This window comes from Diadema antillarum, unplaced genomic scaffold, assembly GCF_040938485.1.
Source record: "Diadema antillarum isolate AM-2024a unplaced genomic scaffold, OU_Dant_1.0 scf00000013, whole genome shotgun sequence".
Lineage (NCBI taxonomy): Eukaryota > Metazoa > Echinodermata > Echinoidea > Diadematoida > Diadematidae > Diadema > Diadema antillarum.
This window is the reverse complement of record NW_027270902.1, coordinates 872,098-884,394: the sequence shown is the minus strand read 5'-3', so window position 1 is coordinate 884,394 and position 12,297 is coordinate 872,098. Positions and strand designations below refer to the sequence as shown.

The following is a 12,297-nucleotide window of genomic DNA, read 5'->3' as shown; positions in this document are numbered from 1 at the left end:
AACCACCGAATGAAAACATTAGTTAACAGGATTTTTTTTAACCAACTTATGTCGGTAAATGACAAACATCACTCGAAATACACGTCAAACAATGTACATACACTAATACAAACCACACGTCAAATTTAGCACTTGAGACACTAATTCAGGACAATTGTTCCAACATACAATCTCATTTGATGTGATCTAATATGGCAGTCTGTTGCAGAAATAAAGTACAGTGTATACATATACTGTGAACATTTGCGAAGGGAAGTAATATACACGTAGCACATTCACATGTAAAATGAAAATTCACAAGATCTGACACTGTATGAGCAACTTTGCAAATCTGAATGGATAGACATGAGTTGTCAAAACAATATAGTAATGGTAGTATGGTACTGGATTTTATGAATGATTGAAGTACATGTATAATAATTAACACCAACGTAATTTGTATCTTGGACCAATTTTCTATAAGCATATTATTCTCATCTCCTACATCTGAAAAAAAGAAGAATTAATTCAGTACAAATTCCTAGCAGAATTGCATACTTTACAACATATAACAAATAAGTTGTTTACATTTCACTTTCAAACCTCATAAGGACCAATCTTTCTAAGTAATAAGAAACAAAAAGTATTTGTATTACATGTACATGGGTCTAGGGCAATCATCCCCTGGGCAATTACCCCGGACCCTTCCCCTGGTTCTAATCCTAATCCTGAACCTAATCCTCACCCAAACTCCTAACCCTTGATCTAATCCTAACCCTAATCTTTACTCTTACCTCACCACTAACCTGTATAGCCAGGGGGTAATTGCCCTCTGGGGCAATTGCTCGGATACGCATGTACAAAAATCTGTTTGACAGGAAAAATATAGGAGAGAATAGGATTGAGAGAAAAGAGCAGTACAGAGTTCATCAAATGAAGTGAGCAAGAAAGAGCGGATACATAAGGGTGGATGAGGCTTGAGACTTACAATGATATGGACATGTATTGAAGTTACAAACACAAACACAAGAAAATCAGGATAAACAAAGGAATACAACAAAAATGGGCACCTAGGTGCTTACATGGTTCAATTTAGCTAGTCAGATAACAAAATCAAGTAGCAAACAGAATAGCAACATATTACGCATATAATGCAATGACCTGTTATGAGTTATCTGACATCAAATACTAATTTAATGCAAGGAAGGTACAAACTTAGTATTCAAGATTATACATGTAATGAAAATAATATTCAATGTCATGTCAACATTCATAGATTTGGGTTTCAAGATAAACTTGAAGCTTTCAAAAATCTGTAGTAACATGCTTCAGGTACACTATAAAGTGCTTGGTCTACTGCTAATCATTTTACTCATTGGCATGCAGCATAATACAATATTGCATCCATACTCCAAAGTCAAATACACACATGTGACAGGTACTATGTAGGTACATAGTGAAAAGGTGGAATTTCATCACATTTTAGAATAGTATGTTGGCTACTGGCCTACCTGGGAGCAATGCAAAGAATTCTTGTGTTGTGGACCTGTACATGTATTATGATATCACATTTCTCCTGAGTTGAGTTCTAACAGCGAAGTGATACACAATAGCCTGCCTTGTATGATAATCATGAAGAACTTGATCACTTCTTACGAACATAGATGAAATTGCATGGGGTACATCTTCACTACTCAAGTGATACATGAAGGATGCCAATTGAAGACAATCATATCTTGAGTTTTCAAATTACCATTCACATTATAAAGACTGAAAGTAGTTTGATCCACAATATCTTGGTTAAATTTTCGATAGATTTTTTTTTTCATTACCATGGCAACACATTAATTACATGCCACATTTACCTGTAATAGTGGCCACATATGCCAAGTTCTAGGTCAACTCCTGAAAAAGCAAGAGAGTCGTTGTAACTTGGGTTGGAACAAGGTGCAAGCATGGTTAGCAAAAATACTGTTGACAGATATTTAGGCCAGGTGAGGTCATTTAGAACTAGTCTCCATGGCAATGTCACAGTTTGGTGCGATCGATACATCCCTTGTCAACTTGTACACATTATGTGTGGGCGTGGTGTGTAATAATGGAATTAGCAGCTTTTCACATATTCGATGCTTGTCTACATTATCATAAGTAAAACTAACTCCTTGAAAAGTGAATACATGTACATGTTTCAGAGAAGCATTAACCACTAATAGTATCAATATAAAGTTACCTTATCATTCATACATGGTACAGGTGTACAGTCAAAATACAACAATATCCAAATGGCAAATGGCTTGTGAAATAACATGGTCACTGTTATGAGGAGATCACAATTAATGGGTCAGTGCCTATTTCCCTATAACATTGTATGTACTTCTCAAGCAAATGCTGTTTTATTATGCAGACTTGATATGGGAAGGGTGGAGATGATACATAAATGGTTGCATTATGGTTGACTCGGCAAATTTAGAAAATTTTGTGATGGATGCCAAAGTTTCAAATCCTCCTTGTTGATACAGGAGTCCCTTTTAAAATGGTCTCACCGCCATGCAATGTGGCCAGTAGTTGCGATTTAGAACGAAGATCAACTTGAAGACAAGATCAGCTGTACCCACAATGCCTTGAGGACTGTGCCCTGTGCTCCACAACTGCAGATACACGTACCTGAAGAGGGTATAATTTGCTTTCTCCAATAAGAAGAATGAAGGGCTATGACTGCGGATGTTCTGTGTCGACCACATATGAGTAGTTAAAACAGTCCTTCCTGGAAGAACGAAAAAGGCAGGCATATATGGAAACAGTGTAAAAATTTTTAGAACATATTGATGTGCACTATTTTCTTATGCATTTATACACATGATGTTTCCAGTAATTTTGTATCATATATTTACTAGCAACTCCAGCAAACTAGGAGCAAGAGTGACCAAGATCAGAAGGTCATTCTTTAAAGCTGAAGATCTACTATGCACATGCAGGAGTGAATCAAACATGATATCTGGAAACAGGGGGCAAAATTGTTTCAGAAGGGAATGGGGAGGTAGTACAGGCCTGTAAGAAAGCTACAGATCACAACAGAACAATTCACACAATTCTGGCCTTCATGGTGCTATTTGTTTGTTTGTTTGTTTGTTTTTTCCCATGTCTAGCTTAATTACAAACCAGAACTGTCTTTGCAAAGAAGTGTACCTCTAACTTTGTCTTAAGTCAATTTTTTTTGACCAAGCCCCCCCCCCCAAAAAAAAAAATAAATAAATAAATAAATAAAATAAAATAAAATAAAAGTGACAGACAATTTTACATTCAAAGTTATATTTAACTTGCATTTTCATGTCCTCCGAAACTGATTAAATTGGTATGGGCCAATTACTAGACCTAGGCACCTATGGTACACTATAATATATACTATCAAAATGATTGATTGGTTCATGCTGCATGTTGTCAGACCTGTCAAATGTATGGGATGTTGCCATATACATTATAAAGAAAGAGAAGAATCTACATACATGTACACTTCCTTGAATGAAGGGGCAGGGTAAAGATTAAAAGATGTGCCTTCACAGAAATTTCACTCTTAAGTTAAGTTCACTCTTTATTTCTAGGTGACATACAAAATAATGTACCTGTGTTGTCATTAGAATCATCAGGTACACTACAATACATGTACCATCACTTCCAAAATAAAGTTGTTGTTTTTTCCTCCCACAGGAGTAGGTCAAGTTCTGAACAATGGTTATGGTATAAATGTACCTAGAATGTCAATCTTTTGAATAATGCACTTTCAGTAAATCCTGAAAGCTGAAACTCACAGCTTTCCAGTCAATGAGTGAGCTTGCATCAAAGCCTGGTCAGGGATGCAGCCTCCTTTGCATGGTCTTTCCGCATTCACTGAAAAGGAGGGAAGTAGATTCAATCACTGTTTACCTGAGGGTAAATAATATTCATACAAGTGAGGTGTTATACAAATGATGTGTTATACATGTACAATGCATTATAACGTTATTTCCTTACATGAATAGGGGGAACTTTTTACTCAGCACAAAGAAAATGTAATATAAACAGCTCTCTTTTAAAAAGCACCTTAGCCCTTCACTCCCATAACCAACACCACATGCAGGAATTGATTGCCTGAACTTTTGATATCTGATTTTTGCTCTTAAATTGCTCATTTTGCAGCACAGTGTAAGTGCTACTAAAATGCTAAGTGCTTATATCAATGAAACTATTCATGAAAATATACATTTGGTATTGCTACCAACATGAATTAATGCACTGAATTACCTGCAGAACACAATACAGAGGGTCATCTTTCCTACTGAGGAACACAAAGGACTGGCACAGCCTCCCAGAAGAAGTAATGGCTGCTTCAACCCTTGATACAATATGTCAAGGGTCAGCAATTAACCAACCACTGCATCACTGGCATTTCAATTGTATGAATGAGGGTACCACCTATCGGCACCCTATGAATTTGCAGCTCGTTTATTCCAAAAGTATAAAACAAATTCACCAAAGTTTTTCCTCAAATAACCTGTAAATACTGCAGTTTCAAATCTTGTGACCGTTCTGTTGATTCCAAATCTCTGTTGTAAAATTATGCAATTGTAGTGCGTGCGATGCATTTTCTTTGCGTGGCTGAAAAAGGGTACCTCACAATCTGCACCCCTTCCCTCCATAGGTAATACATGTGAATTTCATAGTCATGCATTGTTACTGAATACTGTGTGGATGTGTAATTGAAACGTGTTTAGTTTGTTTTGTTGGCTTGATTTTCGTTTCTTTGTTACTGTTTTCATAGCTATAAAATGGCACTTAATCCCATGCGTACCTTTTTGTTCTATACGCAAACAGCCATGATACGCAGGGTGTCGATGTACCCTGCCGATAGCTGGTACCCTTACCATACATTGAAGAAACCGTCCAAGTCTATTGATTGTGGGAAATGTGGGCATCTTTGGAAAGGCAAGACAAGATAATGCACACGTATGCTTACCAGCTACAGTACAGTTACAGTTAAAGTGATTTTAAAACATTACCCTTAACTTGGTCAGACTCAGCCCGAGACTCATGAGAGGATTTGATTCACTTTCTAACAAGAAAAATCAGTCCTACTCCTACTTCACTGCCTGTCTGATGATGCGAGACTGAACGCAAGTAAATTCAAGTAGATTGTCTTTGTCATGCCAATGCCAATGGACAAATTTGTGGTTATGTGTATGCATTTATACCAGTGCGGTGGCAGTATGGCAGCACAAAAACACCTACGTAGTACGTGACCTAGATCTAGGCCTGTATAAAGGCAGAGTCAATACCCAGAACATACCTAAAGGGCCTAGACACTAATGCACGTTAGGTCTAGAAACTTTAGACTAGAGTCTAGAAGTTTAGAACTGTCTAAAAAACGTTAACAATAAAACAGTATCAGGCCTAGAGGCTAGATGTTTCTGTTGTTTTTATTTGAATTTATTTGCCGTTTATTGACCATTTTTTCCTCGTATTAGCTCTAATTAATGCCAAATTTTTACTTATGAATTACTTTCTAATTCAAAAAAAAATTCCCTCTTGGGAGTCTTGGCTCTACTAGGCAGGGCCTACATTATTCTAATTTTATTAGAAATAATTCAAAAATACTCTATGATATCAAATATATCTCACGTTAGAGTGTCTAGTCTACTAACAGTTAAGAAGCATATTGTAACGTTGAATATGTTGCATACGCCTGCCTACGTAACTTTTTTTCTTTTTTTAATGAGGATATTGTTAGGGCCAGGCCCTACCGCCTGCCTACCGGTATACAATCCACCATATTGTGGTCCATTTATCATATGAGAAGCCCTTCCCATCTATGGACTCCATACATTACTGGTCATTAGTAGGTGTGGGACTAGTCAGATAGTACGAGTGCTCCTACTGGACCTAGTAGTTCTAGATCTACTCTAGACTTCAAGGCTTCAGTACCACGTTGGCAGAATACTACTAGTATATCAGACATAGATAGGCGTATATGGGACTGTGATAGACTGCTTTCTTTCGCTGGCGAGTCTGCGTCTATGGCAAAATACGTGGAAAGTTACAATCTGCAATGTAGCCTCTGCAAGAGAGTGACCGCTGTCAAGGGTCGAAACAAATGGCAAAACCTTGAGAAAACCAAATGAGCAACTTACCATTTAGCCCGATTTCATCACCAATGGTCTCCAATTCGATATTTTCCTCAGGAGTGTTTTTGTGAACATAATTGAGTTTATTGTACAAAAGTTGTCTTTTCTGGACGTCTTCGTTCCGCTCTTCGACCGACGTGTTGCACCTTCGCGAGACTCTTTTTCAAGCTAAAGTTTAGACCCCACCCACATAATGACGTCACGAACTGTACTCTATTATGATTGGTCAATAGCAACCTCGCCGCAGCGGCAGACTAGAAAAATCGCTCTGGGGAGCGATTCGAGAAAACCGCTTGCGGTTGCCGCTCTGAAAAGTCACCGCTACCGCTCCAGTGTGAACGGTTGTACATGAACAAGACGCGAGGGATTTTTGCGGCACGCCGCTGCCGCTGCCGCTGCCGCAAAACCGCTCCAGTGTGAACGGCCCTTTAGAGTTTAGACGCGCGGACGTTCAAAGGGAAAAAAACAAAACATGATCTAAGCGTGCGCAGTAGCGCGGGTCATTATACTGCGCACGCTCAGATCATGTTTTTTTTTTCCCCAGGCCTCTGAACGTCCGCGCGTCTAAAATCTAAAGCTCCCTATTGCCGCATAACCGCCTTGTGCTTTGTGCAACAGCTTTTTTGTTTTTCATTTCATCATGTCATTCTTTGTGTATCACCAGCTGTGGATTTTCATTTTGTCACATTGTGTTTTGTAGAACACCTGGTAATTTTCACATCTGTACGTCGTGATTTGTGTAACACTGGGGATTTTCACGTTGTCACGTTGCGTGTTATGACACGTGTTATGGGCTGAGATGACAAACACTGACGCCTGTAGTCGAAAGCTTATAGTGAATGCGTCACTTATCTTTGTTGTTGTTGTTGTTTTTTCGAAATTAAAAGACAGGAGCACGGCTTTGTTTCGGTGTTAGAGGGAAGACGACGTGACGCATGCGCATAGCTTTCATATTGAGTTTCTGTTACATCCACCGACTCATACCCAACGCATGTCAATACTTGGGATGCAATTTGAATGCAGTAGTCGTTGCTACATCGGGCACTCCTCTGGCAAGCTTTCTGATTGTAAAGGAAAGTCCTTGTTACAAAGGCATGCATAAATTTGAGTATGTGAGACATGTTACGTGGTCTATAGATAGCGTCTTGACATGAAAACATGCTTTACTTGGAGTGCAATCAAAGCTGACTTTCACTACGTGAACCGGTAGGATATTTTCCAACGTTGTTTCTTATCATGAAACGTTGTTTCTTATCATGAAACGTAGTTTCTTGATGGACCTCAGTATCGAAAGGACTATGTAATCACGTTCTACTATCAATAATGAATCTCTGTCAAAAAAAAAAAAGAAGAAGAAGTACAGTGGCGTGTCGAGATGGGCCGCGTCACCGCTTGCCAGCCAGCCAGAATGGAAACACCGCCCTCGCGCGACAGTCATACTCCACAATTAGACTAACCACTAATTCCTTGATCAGAGGCCCGGAGTAAGGGGTCTTTATGAAAAAAAAGAAAAATGGCACAGAAGGAAGTTTAGATTTAGACAGAGAGTTCCGGAGGTCAACTCCCTGACTTTTGTTTCAGAAAGCGAAACATGGCAAAACAAACCTAAAAGCCAAAATTGTTTTGCTTTGTGTTTAGAAGTACGTTTCAATCTCGTCTGTCCAATTTGTACTCCATTAGTTTCCATCCTTCTCTCTTTCTTTCTGTCCTGATTGAATTAACTATTAACCCTCCACGTGCCACATTAATTTCTAATACCCATAGCTCTCTGTGTGAAATTTGTGCACATTTCATTCATTGGCACCGGAAATGGTTGATCTTTGTTTTCTCGGTAAACCTTTGATACATCTTTCTATTTCAAGCAGTTAATAGCTTTCTATTCCTACATGTATATCCATGCTATCAATGAATCTTCATTCCATTTTATTTATTTCATGTCCAACAAACAAAAATACAGTTACAGTAAGATATTGACATGATCACACAAATTAAAACAACAATGAAATAAGAGAAACTACACTGAAATGAAGTCAAACAAATGTTACTTTGATAAAGTAACTACAAAATAAAATAAATAACAATCAAAGTAGAGCTTGTATTTTGCAGACACCTCATAAACAATGCCTATAATATACTTACTGAAATAACAAACTATGCAAGTCGCCTAAAAAGATAAGAACAAAAGAATAACATACACACACTTACAACACAAAGACACACATACGAACACGACACAACTCTCTTGTCAACAAAAACAAAATACAAAACAAAAGGTAAGCAAGGAAAGAGCAACAGGAATAGATTAAAGAGAACAGGGGTGTTTCATAAAGCTGTTCGTAAAGTTACGAACAACTTACGAGCGACTGGTGATCAGTTCTTGTGCTGAATTATGGAAATTCTGATAAGTACAGCACATCAGAACTGATCACCAGTCGCTCGTGAGTTGTTCGTAACTTTACAAACAGCTTTATGGAATAGGGCCCTGGGATGTAGTTAACAGTTAAAGGATAAGGAGTTTTATAACCAGCATTCAAACGAAAAACGCAGATATACACATACATATTCTAAATCATTTGCTTATTTCAGTCTCACTTTAAGCTCTGTAAATATCATCAAAATTAAGATCATCTCCATCGTACCTGCAATGTTGTGTTATGCAATAATACCTGCATTATGATAATTCTAATCATCATTGTAACCCAGTTTTGTTTGTTTAATGCTTTTGTGAACACTAAGTGGAAGTAGATTCAAATGAATTAAAATCAAATCATATTATATTCCCAAATATTTCACCAGCTTAATCTTTATAATTCCACGCACAACTCAATTTTCTTGATGCTACAAACCAACTGGTAAACCCTTTGCAACTGTTGTGCTAAACATGTAAACCATTAATCATTGTTGCTACTACCGGTTAACTCTTCTCTATCATACTTTAATTAGCTCTACTTCTACCTTTTTTTCCTCTTGATTTGCTGCAGATATTTTAACGACGTGAAAAATTGGCTCGAGGCGGAGTTCTACTGCCGGTCGTTTGGGTCCGGTGGGTGCATGGGACAGACGGGGCAGGCTCACCTCCTATCAATTCACTCGCAGGACGAGAACGACTTTGTCTACTCGTACTTCGACACCGTCAGGAATCGGCTACCTCCCGCCATCGGACCGATCAGGGTACGTTGATGGCTTCGGTCACACCTGTTTGATCCCCTGCGCACCAACTGTGTTAATATCCATGGGGTCTTTGTTTCTCTTTTTGGTTTTGGTTTTGACGAAATTGGGTCATGAAAATTTAATGAAAATCTTGATAGACACGAATTCATGCACGACTTTTGTAATTTATAAAGATATTGTGTATTCGTATATTAGATGAATGTATGTATTAAAGGAGAAATCCAGTCCAAATATAAGTTAATCTGATAACAAAAAAAGAGTAAAATCTTTCCACAGTAAAAATTTGACTGAAATCGGATTAAAAATAAGCAGGTTATCACATTTTGAATTTTGCTAATTTCTGCAAAACATTTCTTGTACAGTGGCAATGAATATGCAAATGAGTGAGCTAACCATGTCATAACCTCATAATTTTCCATTGATGTGTACAACAATGGTGATCAGTTGGATATACAAGGATTTGAGCCTCGGGCATAATTATTTTTGAATAAAAAAATAGAAATTTCAAAATTTTATGTACAAACTGTATGGCAAGTTGTGAGGGGATGACATGCTCACTTTGCCATTTACATATTCATATTAACCTTCCCAAGAACTGTTTCCTGAAAAAAATACAGAAACTTCAAAATGTCATAAGTTCCTTTCCGCTCTTTTTCTGCTTTCAATCAAAATTATACCGTCGTATCATTTTACTCTTTCTTATCAGACTAATATATTTGGACTGCATTTCCCTTTTAATCTAATGTATGTATGTGTATGTATGATGTATGTATGTATGTATGTATGTATGTATGTATGCATGTGTGTGTGTATGTATGCACGTATGTATGTGTCTGTATATATAATTCAAATATCTGTTGTACGTATGTTTGTAAGAACGAGTGTTTATATGCATAAATGAATGTTTGTATGTTCACATGTTTACAATGTGTATGACTCACAAACATGAAAATGGAATACTCGCATACACCTGGTAATCATTAAACCAACCACAGGATGTAGCGAAACCGTGCATTGTCTTGGCGTTTCTGTTGCAAAAAAAGGAAGAAAGAAAGAAAGAATGTGATATACGTATGAATAATAGAAATATGCACTCTAACTGAATGACGTAATATGTTGACTTCACTCTCATACAGGATGAGCGCCTGTGGCTTGGATTAACAGATTTCAAACAGGAAGGATTCTGGGTCTGGTCCGACGGCACCCTAGTCGACTACGCCAACTGGCGCGAGGGCGAGCCCAACAACGATCGCGGCAACGAGGACTATACGCAGATGACCGTCGAGATCAATCACGAGGGCAAGTGGGTGGACGTCACCGACGCCCACAACGACTACATCACCCATTTCATTTGCAAAATGCCGCGGTAGGAGCGCCATGAACTCGACCCCGCCCCTACCCAGCGTCCCCTCTCCGCCCCGCCCCGCCCCCTGCCCCGCCCACTGAGAAGAGCGAATGTTCTCACAGCACAGACTCTGTCACGATCGACTTGGGGCAGGGAAAATTCTTACGTCCGACTACTAAGTATATTACGTCGACACGTGTTTGTTCCAGAAATCACACCAACACCGTGGAAAAGCCTCAACATGGCATTCTTGCAAGTGGACTGACTTTGAGAATTTGAAACCCAAATTAAAGTAATGAATTAGTCCATTCAAGCAATGAAGTAATGCGTGTGATCCTAAAAACATCAATCAGTAAAATTATTCAGTTTAATCCATCACATGTTTCCAAAAGCCACACAACTGTGGTTAAGGTTATTTGTTCTTTAATCGTATGTAGTCGACAAGTATGCTCGGACTGAATTTTATCTAATTTTAAGAGTACAAGTCTATAATAGCTCTAATTCTTTCGCGGCAATATAAAAGATATCGACGTGAACTTAGAGAATTATGTGAGATTTTGATACTAATCAACCTAGCAGGGAATAGGTATGAAACGAAATACGAGTAAAAAATGTGTGTGTTATCTCATAAGAACAAAGTCTTCCATGAATGTATTTTGAAAACGATAAGATACACTGAGAGTATTAACGGAGTCGATTGGGGATATTGGTTATTCCTGATTAATAAAAGCCGTCGTAAAATCTCAAATATCTTCCCCTGTTAGATATCTAATTTGAAACAGCTTTGTCTGCCCATATATTCATCTACATTATTTTCTATTTCCCTAAACTCGTCACTGTGAAGGCAAGACAGTTTAATTTGCAATGATGCCGTTTATTTGTGAATGAAATCCGAACGCTATAAGCGTCTTCATACTTTTTCTGTTATTGAATTTTGTTTGTTATGCCAAGCCAAGATAACATAATAAACGTTTTGAAAGAAAGTAGAAAACTCTTAATGAATTGAGTCTGTTCGACATTAAAATGCCGAAACATTTCTGAAAAGACGTGAATATTTTCTCCCTCCTATTTGATAATGTTCGCCTGGATATGACGAATGTATATTATTATTATTTCTAAGTAATGATTATGACTTGATAGATTTTTGTTTTTACTATTTCTCGTCGTGTTAAAGCATGTGTAAAACAAAATGACTTACGAGTGTTTTGTTTTAACGTTTATTATGCTTCCAGATTTTTTTTTTACAGAATCTGTAATCATTGTATCACGTTAGCATTCTTCGAAATTCTTTAGCATTCAATGAAAAATTGTACAGAATAAGAATATATCAGCTGTAAATATTTGAGTATTTTTAATAGATGCGTGTAAGTTTTAAAGATTTATCGATGCATGCAGCTTCCCGGAAGATAGAGAGAAAAAGGAGAAGAAAAAAAGAGTCCTTCATTGCACGCCAGAGCTCAAGCTTTAGTACGCCTAGCAAGTACTAGATGTTTCGCAAAAGGCCTTCAATAAAGTTGTATTTGTTCTTCTGCGGTAAGGATAATGTGATAGCAATCAATGTAGCATAGAAAAAAAATATTGTACATACGTCCTCCTGTGTTTCCTCTATTAAACCGAACATTATCTTAAAAGCAAGTCCAAAACCGT

The 12,297-nt window shown here is 37.7% G+C and overlaps 1 protein-coding gene across 1 annotated transcript in view; it reads left to right on the top strand.

The window, feature by feature from the left end:
- The window catches only part of LOC139721136 (echinoidin-like), a 38,141-nt gene extending 27,466 nt beyond the window's left edge, over positions 1-10,675 (top strand). The window contains exons 2-3 of the mRNA XM_071632471.1: positions 9,116-9,305; positions 10,442-10,675. Of these exons, the coding sequence (XP_071488572.1) occupies positions 9,116-9,305; positions 10,442-10,675 (424 nt within the window). The remainder of the gene's footprint in view (positions 1-9,115; positions 9,306-10,441) is intronic.
- The last annotated feature ends 1,622 nt before the right edge of the window (positions 10,676-12,297 follow it).